The following is a 16,796-nucleotide window of genomic DNA, read 5'->3' as shown; positions in this document are numbered from 1 at the left end:
ATCATTTGTTGGGTTGATAATTCATGCTATTCTCAAACTAATTAATTCCTCTATATATACATATATACATACAAAAGACCACTTATCTACTTGGAGGCTAGTGTAATCATCCACTTTTTCTACTTGTTAGCCAATCTGCCTCTTCTCTTCTTCTTCTTAGGCTCTAACAAAATAAAACTTCAATGGTTATGAACTCTATTCGAAGTCAAAACACAAGAGCAGAGACAAGTAAATTTGAATCAGTGAATATCTAAGAATACTATAGCTTAAGAAAATGACCAATGAAAATTTCTGCTGTAATTAGAGCTAGAAAAAGAGGTATATATATAGAAAAAGTGATTGATCACTTGCCTCACAGTAGATAAATGGCCTCCTGTATATTTTGGGATCGAGAATTAATTAATTAATTAGTTTGTTCACAAACTTAAATATTCGTTAACACTCGTACTCATCCCTCATAATGAAGAAGATGAATAATTTTGGAAGCTCGGGAATATTTCATATCTATCTTATTAAGCTTGGTATAAATTGCTCTCTCTATGCATTTCTCATAAGTTAGTTAACATCTTTATTTTTAAAACATAAGATTGCCACATCACGTATATCCATGAACGTAAGGAAGCGTTTGGTTTGAATGATATATTCATGATTGATAATTATAAAATAATCCACGCACCTTAACTACTTAAGAGTTTGATTTATATGATTAAATCAATGATTGATAATCTGACTCACACCTAATCATCCAATTGAGTGATGGTAATGTTTATCGGTCTAAGTTGGATAAATTATTTAATTACACTTCAAATCCTATCAATCTTACATATCTCATCCATCAAATCAAAATAAGAGTTTTACTTCAGGCTTTTTAGATTTATTATTTAATTAAAAGTTAAAATATTAATATATAATTTCGATTAATCGATTATATCCGAACGGTTAATAGGTATAACCGAATATCAAAACTTATAAACAAAATATATATACCGATTATCAAACCAAACAAAATATTTTGGATGATTGCATAATTGAATTTGAAAAATTCAAATTCAATTTTGAAATCAACCAATTAACCGAATCTAAATTCTCACCCCTAGATACCACTATTAACTTATTTTTTTTCCATTTTCTCTTCCAATTGTTCTGATAAACGCCCCTCACCAAGAAGGAAGGTGAAATTTATTTATTTTATTTTTTATTTCTTAAGTCGGCAGGTCCCAAATTCACCTAATGTAGGCCCAAAAATCATAACAAAGCAGACCACATTAATCATTTAACAATCATTCCAAAAACCAGAATGAAAGTTAGTCCAAACAGCCCATTAAATGACAGCCCACAAAACTCCAAGAGAAGAATAGACACTTGCTCCTCTCATCCTCATTTTGTTTTTTCGAAAATTTCCTTCCTTTTTTTCTTCTCTCATACACTCGAATTTTTCCACACCCGTGTCTCACCTTCCATTCAATTCACATGACGGAATTTCATCGTTCATCAGATTCAAGAAACCCATATAATTGATCAATCAAACAGTTCGCGTGCATCGTGACTCCCACTTATAAGACTTCCTAGCTCTCTCTTGTGTTTCACATCAAAATCCCAAACAATCCAATCATCCTCGTATTCCGATCCCGCTCCTTGATTGCGATTTGATCGGCGCGCGAAGGAATCGGTTTCCCAATTCGTGGGTGTTGTGAAATCATCGAAGTTGGATTTCAATTTTGTTGTGGGGTTTCGGTAAAGTTTCAATCTTGATATCTCAATTCCCCCAATCCAAATGGTCTGTTTCGATAGCTCGATTTCGGTTGAGCAGCACATAGGTATGGCTAAATCCGTGAATTCAGCCGACCCCTGTTCGAAATCGAAGCAAATCAACAACCACTTGCACAAGAGTAAGAGAAATTCAATCTCCTTCAATCAGCTAAACATCCCCGCTTGCGATCAATCCCGCTACGCCGTGATCGATGTCGCGATCTTGATCGCTGTGGTCGCCTCTTGCGGGTTCCTGTTTTACCCCTACGCTCGAATCCTCGCGCACAAAACCGTCGAACTAGGTGAGGAAGTAGTCGACGTGGTGAGCGAGGAGATCATCCGCGCGCCCATGGTGTTTGGGTGCTTAGGGCTCAGCATTCTGTTCGCAGGCGATGGCTCTCGTTGCCATCGCCGTGTGCACAGACAATAGGTGCGGGAAGCCGGGGTGTCGAGGCCTAACTAAGGCTGCAGAATTCGACATTCAATTGGAAACAGAGGAGAGTTTGAAGAAGTGTGCTTGTTTGTCAGAGGCTTCCTTGAAGAAGGGCCTCTTTGAATTGCCTCGTGATCACCATAAGGAGCTCGAGGCCGAGCTCAAGAAGATGGCGCCACCTAATGGGAGAGCGGTGCTGGTGTTCCGAGCTAGGTGTGGATGCTCTGTGGGGAGAATGGAGGTTCTTGGGCCGAGGAGGTCGTCTCGGAAGCTTAAGAAGTAGTCTTGAATCTTCATATGCTTTATTTCTTCTTTGTTATAGTAGCTTATTGTTATATGGTGAAAGTTGCTTTAGTTGTGATGATAATGATGATGAGCATATCCATTTCCTGGTTGAGTTCATTTGGACATTGTAGATTTGAATAAGCTCATTAATTAGGCTCATTTGAATAAGGACAAATTATATATATATATATATATATATAAACCGGTTGATTGAGGAATATATATGGGAACTTTTCACATTAGTTTAATCATTTTCAATCCATGTTTGATGCTCTTGAGTGTTGGGAAAGTGTCATGTCTTCTTGCAATGCTACATTGCTTCATATTGGATGCCGTTTGAATTTGAAAGATGATTCGTCTTGCTCTGCTTTATGTTGGTTTCAATGATCTATTAGGTTTTTTACCCTTAGTAGTGAATTTGAGTTATGCTTGTTGATTGTTCGACTTGCTAGTGCTCTTGAGCAAGCCGTCATAGTGAACTTATTAGTAAGGTTTGATGGGAGACGGCGGTTTAGATTTTGATGCTTTGAAGCTTCATGCGCTGTTAACTATTAGAATGCCATCTAATGACTTTCTTGAAATCATATTTATGTAGCTAATCAGAATTCTGCAATGCGATTTTTGGCATTGATTCTTGCTGTATGTCGAGGAGATTATTGTTTGCCTTTTTTACGAATCCTTTATTTACTCCAAGAGGATCATCTTGACAATATCTGTCTCTTTTTCTCCCACGGGAGGCCTGTCCGATGCCAGCTTCGCTTTAAAAGTCGCTGCCGCTGAAGTCAAGCTGAGCATTCCTACATCAGATTTTGGTGGCTGATAATGCTATATTATTGAAGAAACTATGCGAGTAAGTAGAGAAATCCTCTGTTGCTTTGACAGTGTGATCTAACTTTGTGAATTGATGGCTTGTTTTTCCTTTTATTGAGTGTGATTGATTACATTGTGTATCAGATATTGATTGTTGTTGTGATGCTTTAAGCAGTTCTTGGACGTGATGAATCTTTCTTGCTTTTCAGGGAGTTTGATGAGTTTATGTCACACGGTTTTTATCTTAGATTTTTCTGCATTCACCTATAAATGACCTGTTTCTACACAGGGAGTTAAATTCTATAAATTTTTTGATTTTTGAACAGGGATACTCCCACATTCTGTTAAAATAGTCATAGGAATGAGTGACACGAATTTTAGTAATTATAGTTTAGTTTATTGTGAACGGAGAAAGTGATATATTATAAGGATAGTGTTAAAGTGGATAAAGGGACCAACCTTAGTGGATAATAGGGTTTAGGTTAAATTGAAGTGGTGGTTATATGTAATAGAATAGGTAAATAAGTTTATGTATTAAGGGTGTGTTTGCTTTGAGGTATAAGGGACAGATAAGCTCCATTTATCACCTTATACCTTATTTGCTTTGATGAAATAAAAAATTCGGGCAGATGGTATAAATTTTCGGGGAGCACCTTTTCCCTTCAAAAAAGGATAGTTTTATATTTAAGGGAGAATGGTATAATTTTATACCACCTTATGAGGAGTGAATAAATATATTATCATCCAAACCAAATAAGATATAAAAAAAATTGTGGTCCCTACTTTAAGTGATAATTTTATATTTTATTATATTAACCCTCCATTTAGAAGGATAAAAAGCAAACATATCTTAATAAGAGTAAAATTTTGAAGTAGCCAAAATGAAGCATAAAACACAATTTATGGCCACTCATTGAAAAAACATAAAATTTGGCCATTTTATTGATTTCGGACGTTTTTACCCTTAATGAGGCGGACCAGGTAGGATCAGGCACGCGGGTTGTGTGCTGGGTCGGGTTAGGCACTTATGGCACTAATAGTGCTATAAGTGCCAAGATTTTACTTGATTTTATTTTGAATTTCCGTTAACACTTTTGGCACTATTAGTGCATAAGTGCCAACGGAAATCCAAAATAAAACCAAGTAAAATGGTCATTTTGGTACTCATGGCACTAATAGTGACATAAATGTCATACGTGCAACAGAAATACATAAACAACAACAATAGAATCAAGAAATCATGATGTGAAGAAGATGAAGCACATGAAACAAACAAACAAACAAAAATTCTAAATGGATCATCTAAACCCTAAATGGAACAGCTAAAGCCTACGGGGAAGTGTTTAATATGATCCTTTTGGCACTTGTGGCACTATTAGTGCCATAAGTGCCAAATAGTGCCACAAGTGCCAACGGAAATTCAAAATAAAACCAAGTAAAATGATCCTCTTGGCACTTATGGCACTATCAGTGCCATACGTGCAACGGGCGCTGGCTTTTCCCCGCGAGCGCGCAACTCACCCATAAGCTTCCAACGGTCGCGCAATCACCCAGCGGTAGCGCTATTCACCCACGAGCACCGCGCGAGCGCTCAAAGTCCCCATCGGCCGAGTAAAAAGGGTATATTAGGCATACCGCCTAATTAATAGTCAGACTTTGTGGTTTGAAGATTAGACGCCAAAATTTGATTTTCAATCTTCATTATGGCCATCCGACTACATTATTTCTCTTAATAATATATATTGATTTGTTATGAGGTAGTGTCTATAAATGAAAGAGTAGTATTATTTTTTGTGGATGCAACGAAATATAGAAAATTAGGTTTGTTTTTACAGGATTGATGAAGTATTACTTTATGGTGAATGTTTGTTATGCTTTTCTTTGTACAAGTATATGGTTTTGGTGTTTATTAGTTATTAGTGCAATTTTAGGAAATATCCTACACACGCTAGGTCCAATACTAAATTTCCAATCAATCGATCAAACATACATAAATAAAATCCTAAACCACAAAAATATATATACATACAACAGCTATTTTGTATCTCAAAAGGAAAGTAGAGAACTGGGGCACAGCTATTCTTGTGCATTTCTCCTCACATGTAGATGTCCAATTCTACTACAAATATTTTGTATCTCGAAAGGAAAAACTCGAATTACATCAGAAATACTACCACTCTCTTACAGATCATCACTATAGCAAAAATCTTCTTTGTTGGATGGTTGAAGATCTTATTTAAAACTTTCTCATACGAACATTTAAACAAGGATAATCTATCTATTATATGAAAACACAGTTTGTGGCAATTCTGTAAATAAATCTATATCTATTTATTATTATCTATATATCTATCTATATATTATATGAAAATATAGTTTGCAGCAGTTATTTGGTAAAATTCTCCCACACACGTTCCTTCACAACAACAGCTTTCTCTCTCCCTCCCTAGCACGTTTCGCTCAGAATTTCAATTTTATCTCTCTCTCTCTCTCTCTCTCTCACGTTTCTCTCACAATATAAATTTTATCTCTCTCACACGGTTCTATCACAATGTCTCTGGAGCAACTATTATTTTTCAGAAATCAATTTAATTTTTCCAACTGCTCTCCATCCACTTATGCATTAGCATGCAGTTGTTATCGAATTGAAGCACAATTAATGTTATAATGGGAGAAGAAGCATAGATAAAGAGCATGAGACTAGATTTAGTGCATCTAGGGATGATCGGGATGCCAAACCGCAGAAGAAGAAATCTATCGGTTAAATTCTTTCTCATCCCTCTTTTTATTTTCTTCAACTTTGAATCGAACGAGAGGAAAGCATGCATCTGTTCAGTCATAAAGGGCCTTACAAATTTTGGTCTTTATTGCAGGTCATGGATAAGATAGCTTGCGATTCGCAGTCTCACCGTCTCTGTATTCCCGTAGGCCGTAGCACAGCCTCTCATCTCTCTAATCCCACATATGAAATTAACCCATATTTTAAAGTTGATAGAGGTTGCCCCAAATTTTAAGCCAAAAGAAGGAGAAATTTTTAGGCGTGGAGTATCCTCAAATTGAGAGTGGTAATTACGTTCTATCTCTTATCTCTTTTATTTGCATTTATTCAGTCCTGTGTCTTTTTATAGAGTTCATTTAGTTGGATGTAGTATTGTAGCTTCCAGTACTGAAGTTGCGAGTAGCTTTGAAGTGATGATAGAGAGATATACAACTTGAGCTGTTAAGTTAGTGGTTGGAAGAATTTGTTCATCATAGGCAATGTTAGGCAGTGCTATGATTCTGAATTTTATGATTTAAATTAATCTATTTATTTGGTGGAACAAAGTCTGTGGCTCTAAATTGTTTTTGTGTTCAATTATCTAGCTATTTTTCTCACTGATTTAGAGTTTTTAGACTTAAATATGTTTAAAACGTTAATTTTGTCAATCCAAGACATTAACTCATTTGCTTATTATTTAGTTCATTGGTGTTTGGCAGGGTGTTGACATACCAATAAAACCTTCTCCAAAGTAAGGTGTTCCATTAAGTGGCATTGGAATAAATCTTGCTTCCGATTTCCAAGTTCAAAGTAATATAAGTGTTGCAAATGTAGTTCTCTAATGTAACTTCTATTTATCTATTTTAGGGCATGACTGGAAGAAGCTTTCAAGGTGAGTTTTAATAGTTTTAGTTCTTTCCAGAGCATGTAAAGACACCAAGTTCTTCCAAACCTATTGTCCATAAATACATTTATGAGGTTTAATTATATGAGCTATTGTAAGTTGGAACATTAGGGACAAAATAATTAAAATAACATATTTTTATTGAAATAATATATCAACTGCTTTATTTTCTCTTTCTTAATTAGTTGAAAGAGAATATGGAAACTTTAAAATGTAGAGTGAATAAAAAAAAATTAGATGTGATTTGCAGCACAGCTGGACATTCTTCTTTTATTCTTTCATTGAAGTTATATTCTATTCAAACTTTCATCTTCGAAGCCTAAAGATTATAAAAATTACTATAGTGATGTGAAGAAGTAGTTGGAAGAAGCATAAGAGGTAAGAAGAAGAAAAGCACGAGAAGAAACATTTAGGAGAAGAAGCAAAGGACCAAAGAAGAAAAAGAATAAGAAAAGGAACGCGGCGTTAATATGGAGAACAAGAAGCTGAGTAGGAACGATAAAAAAAAGCTACGGTTTAGAAATATATTTTGATATAGTTATTGGGGCTAATCAGTTTAATATTGTATTAATAATGAAAACTACCCATGTCAACTTGAAAGAAAAAAAAAATACCCATTTTCATTATTCTATAATTTCAAGAAAGAAAAAAAATGTTTTCATCAAACGTGATAATGGTTAAAAATTATTCTTTTGAAGATATTAATAATAATACAAAAATATGACTTGAATCAATTATATTTATATGACACATAATTGATATTTATTACTTATTTATACTTGCTTTTGATTTTGAGTAATTTAAGTACTTATATTCATGTTTTTTATTGAATAATTTTAATTAAAAAAATTTCTTTTGTTTATGTTTTTATTATATGTTCTATATTTATATATTTCAGTGCTCCCCGTGCATCGCACGGGCGAACGTACTAGTGATTTATAAAAACAGAATAACGTATAAACAGATCTTTGTTGTAGGTCCAGTTTTATATGCAATTTTCAAATTTTAAAAACAGAAGTAAAAAAAGGATAATGATTAATGAAAATACAAAACTAATACTAAGGTCGATACGAATAACAAACGAAAATGACTAAATTAGCATGGCATATAGTTAAAAATAATGAATGTTAAATAACCAATTATATATACATTACATAAAATAACGTATAAATTATTTAAGAGTTTATAAGCTTTTGAAAAATATTTTACAAAAGGGACTAGACTTGACCTGGCTTACTGACTTGTCATTGCTTTAAGACTACAAATAACAATGATCACTTAATGGGTGATTAACCATCACCTCATCAATTAATTAAATTCTCCACTCTTTTTGTGACAAGTATCAATTTGTTATTAATGTATTCAATTTTATTTTGATATTAAGTTAAATGTTGAATATATTTTATACAGTGTATTATATCAAAATAAAAATTGAAAAAATAATTTTTTTTTAATCCTCTATAAATAGACACACGTCTTGCTATAGTTATACACACAATATAAATTTATTATTCTCTCTATATATAACATTAATTTTCACTATTAAAAACTTTATCATTCTCTTTTAATTTTGATATTGTTTTTAATTAGTATTTAATATAATTAAAAATATTACTCCTTTTGGCCCGATTCAATAGGCCACAAGCCTTGGACACAGATGTTAAGAAACGAATAATTTATAGGGTTAATTGATAACACTCATGTTTCCATGGTTTTTAATGTTCTCTTGATGTCAATTTGATAGGAAATTGAGTGTTCAATGATTGTTTTGTGCTTAAATTATTTTATCTTGTGAAATATGTTACTTGGTCGTACTTTGATGATTTTTACAGAAATATGGAGTTCGAATTTGGACTGATGGTCTTAAGGAAAGTTGTAGATCGTCTCGATACGAGTTCGTAGGCTAAACCGGTTCGGAAATCCGAGTTCGGACAAGGAAGATATGGCCGAAACAAGAAAGTTGCGCGCAGTAGTGAATATTGCCCGACGGGAATTTCCGAATTTTCGGGATTTTGCGGGATTTTCGGATTTTATCAGTATTTTCGAGCTTTGTACTATGTATGATATGATTTTAACCTTGAGACCTAGCAGAGATAGGTGGATCATAGGGAGCTATTTTTAAGAGCTATTGGGAGTTAGTAGATTTTCTTGAGACCTAGCAGAGATAGAGAATTTACTAATCTACGATCGTTGCTGCTCTAGCGAGAGTGATTGATTAATTAAGTGATCTCTCATCAAAACTGGATTAAATTGGTACATAGGATTAATAGATTAATTGCGTAGATTTAGTTAATGAACTTACTACCCTAGGATCAGTTATTTTTCCTTAATTATTTGATTTAGAAATTTGCTTTGTTATTCTTTTATTTGAGTTTTAGTTTAAGTAAATCAACCTCTACTTGCGTTTGTCTGTCTACTATTTTAGTTTGTTTAGGAGATAGCTAGGGTGATTTCGATTTTTCAGTCCCTGAGGATACGATACTCGATTACTTGTTGCTTGCTACAATTACCTGTGTTAGTTGCAGTCATTTTTGTTGCTAAGAATTTAGTAATCATTAATTATCGCTAAATTCAAAAACTTTTGAGAATTCGCGATATTCTCACCAACTTCAAAATCGGTGTATGAATACATGAATTGAAAATTCGTTCTTAATGTTCCCAAACTAAGAAAAAAACCCCAAATTGAAGGTGACGTGGACTACCGTAAATACAACGCGGCATAGTCGGCGGTGCAAGAAAACGACGTCATTTTTTTTAAAACAATACGACGTCGTTTTGATTTCCAACAACAATTAAAAAAAGAAAAAGAAAAAGAAAAATTGGGGCTGTGATTTCCAGGTCGCCGGCGAGAGCTTCAAGCTCGGATGGCGGAGCCGCCACTGCCCTGAATCGCAGCTCCCTCCCTGAATCGTGCTCTAAGCCCCAAATCGCGGTCTCCCTCGTCTCTGGTCACCCTCTCCTTTCTATTCTCGCCACCCTCTCTCTTTGTCTCTCACGCTAAGTTTCCCCAGCTAGACCAGAACACCCCCGCTGCCGTTGCTCACGATTCGAGCAACGATAATGGAAAATCAAGGATTCAAGCAACAAGAAGAAGGGGGGAGCGACTCGCCCCTCCCCTCCTCGCGGCCTCCTCACCGTTGTTGCTCCTCCTAGAACTGGGCCGCTCAACGCCGCTCGTGCCCTAGGCCCCAAATTGCGGTTTTCGAAATCGCACCCTAGCCACCATCATCTCCACCCCTGCCTTTTCCGACCTAGTGAAAAAGGCCCACGACTCCGGCTTCAAAATCAAGCTCATCACAATCGAATTCCCACAGAGATTCCGGCCTCCCCGACCACCTCCAAGTGCCACCTCACCCTCCTAGTCTCCTCCTTCTCCCGCCGCCACCGAGCCCTTCCATCCCACAAAAACGACGCCGCATCCACGAACGACGGCGGCGCAGTGGCGTTTGCCTGGGCAGACGAACGACGGCGGCGCGGTGGTGGCATTTGCCGCCTTGTTCCGACAGATCGAGGAGAGGGATGAGAGAGGGGAGAGGGGGATTAGGTGGTCGAGGGGTTGGGGAAGGGGGTATGTTTGGCGGGTGTTTGGGGATGGGGGTAGGATTTTTTTATTTTTTTTGTAAATTAATTTATTAATAAATTATTATATTTTATTAAAATAAGATTATTAAACAAATAAAAAAATGACATGTAATACATAATTGCCATATATTTGACACATATTCAGTGATTGCCACCTCATTTCACCGGAGTTAATAATTTTGGGAACATTAAAAACGAATTCTCAATTTGTGTATTTATACGCCGATTTTGAAGTTGGTGAGAATATCGCGAATTCTAAAAAAGCTTTTGAATTTAGCGGCAATTAACCCTAATTTATAATAAAATAGGAGAGATAAAATAACTTTTGTTGAGGATATATGTGTCCAAAAAGTAGGAGAGAGAATAAAGAAAATATAATTATGTGTGAACACTATGAAGTATAATGACATTTGGTGTAAATAATGAGTTATATGAGGATATTTGTTATTTGTTGACTTTCCATTTTTGGAAGTGACCACTTGAATTGGAACGTCCGAATAAGGAAACATGACCTATTGAATTGGGACGGAGGAAGTATGATTAAAATTAAGAACAAAATAAATTTATAAAATATTGTGGTTGTGGTCATTGATAAACCATTCAAAACATATGTGGTTGGTTGTGATGAATATTGGTGATATAAAAAAGAGATAAATTAATTAAATATTGAAAAGATGGATGGTTGAGTGGTTGAGGTGATTGCTGACAATGGTAGTCTAGTAATTGTTATATTACATAAATAAAATTTTCTTCAAAATGGAAATAAGACTTTTCTTCAAATCAAGTTATTTTTTTTAAAAAATAAATAAATGTGACTTTAAAAAAAGTAAACAAGACTTTTGATTGAGTCCATTAAAGCACAAATCTAAACACTATTGGGTAAGATCTCAGGCGCGGAATTCTAGCCGCACCCACAATTTATATAGGGTTAAGGTGCAGATAGGCCCCTTAAGTAGAGGTCCTTATAGCGTTTCACTCCTCTTACTCACTGTGTGTGCAATTTAGCCCCTAAAATACCAAAAATCGAACATTTAACCCCCTTCGCCCTAACTCCGTCAGTCCACCGTTAGTCAATTTTTTTAATTCAAAAATTGAGGCGCTGGAGAATATTCTAAGCACAATCGCAAGCTGCGACGGCCTCGCGCGGCGGTGCTCGAAGTCCTCTACATCGGGAAGCTCCTCATGCAGAGTGATCTCGACATGCTGTCGGCGAAGCTCGACGCCCACATCACCAGCTTCCGCGAAATCTATGCCGCCGGCCTGCTAGAGTAGAGTCACACCCTCGTTGTGTCCAGGCTCGCCGCCTCCGCCTCCAAGGACGACGTGCGTTTCTACGACGTGCGTTTCTACCTCAACGACGTTGTTTCCAGGCTCAAAATCGGGAGCAAGGCAATGAAGAGGGAAGCCCTCTTTGCCTTGAACCAAGTCATTCGAGAAGATGATAAGTATGTCAAGATTGGCGCCGAGATTTAAGGTTTCTTAAACATTCTTGTCAATTTACTTGATTTTCAAGAGACGGAGGTGCAGGAGGAGGCCGCGAGAGCCGTCTGCTTGATCGCCGGCTTCCCGCCCTGCAAAGCCGAGCTGATCGCCGCCCGCGCGATTGCGCCGCTGATCAGAGTGGCGGTGGAGGAGATAAAGAGATTCATGGTGGAAGACGGTGGCATTGCAGGGGTGGTGGAGCTGGCCGGGAGCAGGGACGAGGCGGCGCAGATGAGCGCTCTTGATCTGCTGCAGACCATGGCATATAGAGACAAATCCATCAGAGGACCATTTTCGAATTAAAAAAAAATTGACTAACGGTGGACTGATGGAGTTAGGGCGGAGGGGGTTAAATGTTCGATTTTTGGTACTTTAGGGGGCTAAATTGCACACACAGTGAGTAAGAGGAGTGAAACGCTATAAGGGCTTCCACTTAAGGGGCCTATCTGCACCTTAATCCATTTATATATATGTGAATGTGAGTGTGTTCATATACTATATCTATTTATAATATTTTTACATTTAATAGATTTATAGAATAATTTTTAAAAGGGTTAATTGCATATAATATCATGAACTTTGTCCAAAATTTATTTTTCCCACGATCTTTAAAAATTTCATTTTTTTTATCAAATACTTTGATATTTAATCAATTTCACCACAATTTTTTTTTTCGATGACCGGAAAAATTATATAGCAATGACATGGATTTAATTTTACACGTAACACTGACGTGGAATTTATATGAATTTTAAATAACACATATAATATTAAATCATAATAAAAAAACTCTTAATTTCTCACTTTTATCGGGCAAAAGGAAATCAAAGATTGCTTTTGGCGCTAGAAAAAAATGATTGTTTTCCTTTCCACCACCTCTGTTGAAGGGTTCCTCTCCAAACCAATGCGGAAGTCTTTGTGTCGAGGCCATCCAAACTAGTGGCGTCGATTGCTCGCTAATTGCTAGCGCGATTGCTTCGTGTTTCCAACCTTCCAAACCAGTGCGCCGATTGTTGGCGCTGGTGCTTCGCCCATTGGTGACGCTGATTGTTGAAACGAGAGTTTTAATGTTCAAACTGAAACGCGTCGTTTAATTTATCGGAATGACGTGTGCCGGCGAGCCACATCAATTTCGATTTTAGGGTAAAAAAATCGTGGGAAAATTGAACAAATTTCATAGTATTTAATAAAAAAAATGAAATTTTTAAAGATCGTGGGGAAAATGGATTTCGGACAAAGTTCGTGATATTATATGCAATTAACCCTTTTTAAAATTTTATATGTTGATAAAATAATAACAAATAAAATCTACCAATAATTATCCTAAAATAGATGGACAAGAATTATGAAATTTAATTATTTTTTATGTATTAAATGAAAAAAATAGTTCGAGCAAATTAAGTCGATAAATAATTAAGCTTCTCAACCTAAATAATAACAAATAAAAGATTTCACTTATAGTGGGACGGAGGGAATATTACCATAAAATGTGTTAATTTTATATTTAAATTGATTACCTATAAATAAAAAAATATGTAAAAAATTACATAAATTATTATGTATTGAAAAGAAAATCTCTTAATTGACACTAAATTAGGTTGGTTAACTAACTTAAATATGAAAAATATTTAAACAAATATATATAACTATCCATTAATGACATTTAATATAATTAATAATTAAATTAACTGTTATTAATGGTTATTAGTGATGATATTGATGAGAAATATTTTTGAGGATTGGTTTAGATTTTATATATTGATATATTGATTGTACATGTACGTCTTCCACTTACTACACTAAAATAAATAAATAAATATAATTCCCTACATCAACAACAACAAAAATTCAATCGCTTTCATGAATGTCCATATTCTGAGCTGTCGACTCGTCATCATTGGCCTCCTCATCATCCCAATTGCCCGCACCCGCATCCATATCCACATCCGGATCCGGGTCGGGCCGCGCCACAAACAAATGAATCCTCCACCCTCCCCTCTCATCCCCCTCTTTCCTTTCCTCCACCGGCATACCGAATCGGCAAATCGGGCACGATCCGTGGATTCCCAGCCACTTACCTATGCAATCCGAGTGAAACCGATGCCGGCACGGCATCTCCTTCACTTCCGATTCCTCGTCGTACTCGGCCAGGCAGATCGAGCACTCCACCCCCACCTCCGATACCCGGACTAGCGGCAGCGACTCGATCGAGGCCTTCGTCGCCGGCAGCGGCCCCTCCTTCCACGGGAGCTCGCGGAGGAGCGACTCCACGTCTAAGGACCCCTCCACTAGGGTTATCGATCGGGTCGGCTGGTGGACGAACACCGCCACCTCGCCGGGAGGGGAGTCCGCCGCCGTCGCCATTCGCAGGATCCAGGGGAGGAGGAGCGCGGTGGCGCCTCTAGTGCTCAGCTCCTCCAGAGACGGAGGAGACGGAGACGAGTCCGGATTTGATGAAGACATCTTTTTCGCCTTTCGAGTTTTTCCTTTTATTTTTTTTTAATTTGATTTTATTGAGAAAAATTGGTAAGAAGAGAAATGGGGAAATTGGAGCCGGTTTATATATGGACCGGCAACGCGGGGGTTTAGCTTTAGGGCGGTGGAAGATTCTAGAAATTTGTGCGGAAATACTTACGATTTAAGTTTTGAATTTGAATAGTTTTCGGTTAGGACGTCACTCCTTACTCGTCACTTCCGCTTTCCTCCAAATTTATGTAGCTGCTACTGGCATGCGGTGTTTTGGTTTCACTAAATAATTGGATAATTTTCCTTCAAAAAAATAAAATAATTATAGATAATTGCGGTAAAATACACAAAGATTCACACCTTTCGGTTTTTGTTTGTTTTTAGTAAATTTTATCATGTCGATTCGAACCACGATATGATAACACTACTTACTTGGCACTCCTAGAGCTAGGGCACATGCATGAAAACCTTTACATTTGAATAATATCACTTGTTATTATTGCTATATATATTTTTTTATCTTATTACATAATTTTCGGCCATGTTCTTTTATATAAAATACTTAGATATTACGAAAATACAAGTTAACGTTGGTTGGATTCGATTTTTACAAAGGACTTTACTCTCACAAAAAGCGCTGCAAGGAATTTTAAATTCATAAATTTTCTTTAAAAATTAATCAAGCTCTCCAATACTTATCTTCAAATCTTCGAATCAAATTTAAGTGATCCAATACTCACGTGGCCCAAATTGTCAAAAATTCATCCACGGTCAAAATTGGGGCCATCAATTTATTATACAAAATACCAAAATCTTTACTTATTTTTGTAGAACGACACGATCAATACAAGTAGGAAGTAAAGCAAAGCAAGTGAGTCAGCGCATACGTAGTGGAAGTATAAGCCAAGATTCAATTATAAAATGAAAAAAAGATGGAATTTAGGTGGAAGTTGTGGTTTCGCAGAAGGGGGTGCGGTTGGGATTGTGGGCTCAATTCACAAACAACCTCTATCTTGTACAGTTTACTTTAAAATTATAAAAAGAAAAATAATTAAATAATTGATTACATCATCGTAGAGTAGACGTGTTTCAACCTTGTATTAGGGTGATTGTAATTATTTAAATATTTAAATTTTTTTTTTTTATAATTTTAAAGTAAATTGTATGCAGTGGACGGTGGACACGATGTGTTAGCAATGCAAAGATAAGTTTGGTTGGGAGCTTGTGGCTCATTTGTACTCCCTTCGTCCCAATAATGAAGACATACTTCATTTTGGCACGAGAATTTAGAAGAATTAAAGTAGAGAGTTGAGTGTAAGTTTTAAATTGTTTTAAAGCTATCTCATAAGCAATTAACTTTATGTCTTCTTCTTCTCCGGTGGAATCGCCGCCAAGTCACCGACCACCACCGCCGTCCACCACCACACACTTCATTGAAGCAAATTTATATACAATTGTAAATCTATATACGAAAAGAAAAATCTGATAAAGAAGAAAATGTTCATCAAATCTGATAAATCTATATGATTTTTTTTTATTTTCCAGAAAAATCATCACATTGAACTTGGCGCATTTCCTCTGGCTTTGATTACGCCCCTCGTCTTCCTTTGGCCCCTCGTCTTCACAGCCCTTCAATTTCGCTGGCTCTGCCACAGAGTACGGCACGAGCGGCGACATTGATTGACGAAATCGACATCTCTATCGTCTCTCTTTGCCGGATTTGATTTCTAGGACGATTCTAGAGATGAGAGAGAATATCATCGCCGCCACCAAAGAAAATTGAAGTCAGGGACCGCGATTTGGCGTATGGTTTTGGGGCCTAGGGCTCTGGTTGGCGTCAACAAGAGCGACGACCTTATCGCTAACTAATCGGAGCAATAGGAAAGGTGAGAAATGTCGAGGGTGGGTCCGGCGATCTGGAAGGTGAGGACGGCGGCGTTGTTCGCCGGAGGTCCAGCGGAAGTCACCAGCATCGCTCGTCGCCGAAAGAGGCTGGGGCGGCAGGTGGTTGAGACGAGAGAGTTTGTGAGAGATGAGAAATTAAGGTTGGAGAAGGATGCGGACAATTGTGTGGAATAATAGTTAGGGTTTTTTAATTTATAGGACAATTAAAGAATAATTAGGGGTTTTAATTAATGCCTAATTATTTCTATGTTTAGAAGTGTTTCTTTATTATTGGGACAATCCAATGAGGAAAGTGTGTCTTCATTATTGGGACGGAAGGAGTATTGTTGTATGCCATTGTGCTTGTTGTTATTCTTTACAAGTACACACGTCATAAATTATATTTATTTTGTAAAATTTACTTGTAGGGGTGCGTTTTTTTT

The 16,796-nt window shown here is 36.6% G+C and overlaps 1 protein-coding gene, 2 long non-coding RNA genes and 1 pseudogene across 3 annotated transcripts; 3 read left to right on the top strand and 1 right to left on the bottom strand.

Annotated features, from left to right (window-relative positions):
- Positions 1-1,323: 1,323 nt before the first annotated feature.
- LOC130989552 (uncharacterized protein At5g19025-like) lies at positions 1,324-2,687 on the top strand (annotated as a pseudogene).
- A 3,955-nt stretch (positions 2,688-6,642) lies between these two features.
- LOC130989554 (uncharacterized) lies at positions 6,643-7,089 on the top strand. Its single transcript, XR_009090681.1, has 2 exons — positions 6,643-6,786; positions 6,903-7,089. It is a non-coding gene; the product is annotated as an uncharacterized LOC130989554 (long non-coding RNA).
- A 6,643-nt stretch (positions 7,090-13,732) lies between these two features.
- On the bottom strand, positions 13,733-14,787 carry LOC130989551 (E3 ubiquitin-protein ligase MPSR1-like). Its single transcript, XM_057913524.1, has one exon. It carries the CDS (start codon positions 14,464-14,466, stop codon positions 13,852-13,854), a length of 615 nt encoding a protein of 204 aa, XP_057769507.1. The 5' UTR covers positions 14,467-14,787; the 3' UTR covers positions 13,733-13,851.
- Positions 14,788-15,645: 858 nt separating this feature from the next.
- Positions 15,646-16,796, top strand: LOC130989550 (uncharacterized). The gene is made up of 2 exons (XR_009090680.1): positions 15,646-15,783; positions 16,015-16,796. It is a non-coding gene; the product is annotated as an uncharacterized LOC130989550 (long non-coding RNA).

The sequence above is a fragment of the Salvia miltiorrhiza genome, chromosome 6 (genome assembly GCF_028751815.1).
Source record: "Salvia miltiorrhiza cultivar Shanhuang (shh) chromosome 6, IMPLAD_Smil_shh, whole genome shotgun sequence".
In the NCBI taxonomy this organism is placed as follows: domain Eukaryota; kingdom Viridiplantae; phylum Streptophyta; class Magnoliopsida; order Lamiales; family Lamiaceae; genus Salvia; species Salvia miltiorrhiza.
The sequence above is the reverse complement of the archived record's forward strand: the minus strand, read 5'-3'. Positions and strand labels throughout refer to the sequence as shown.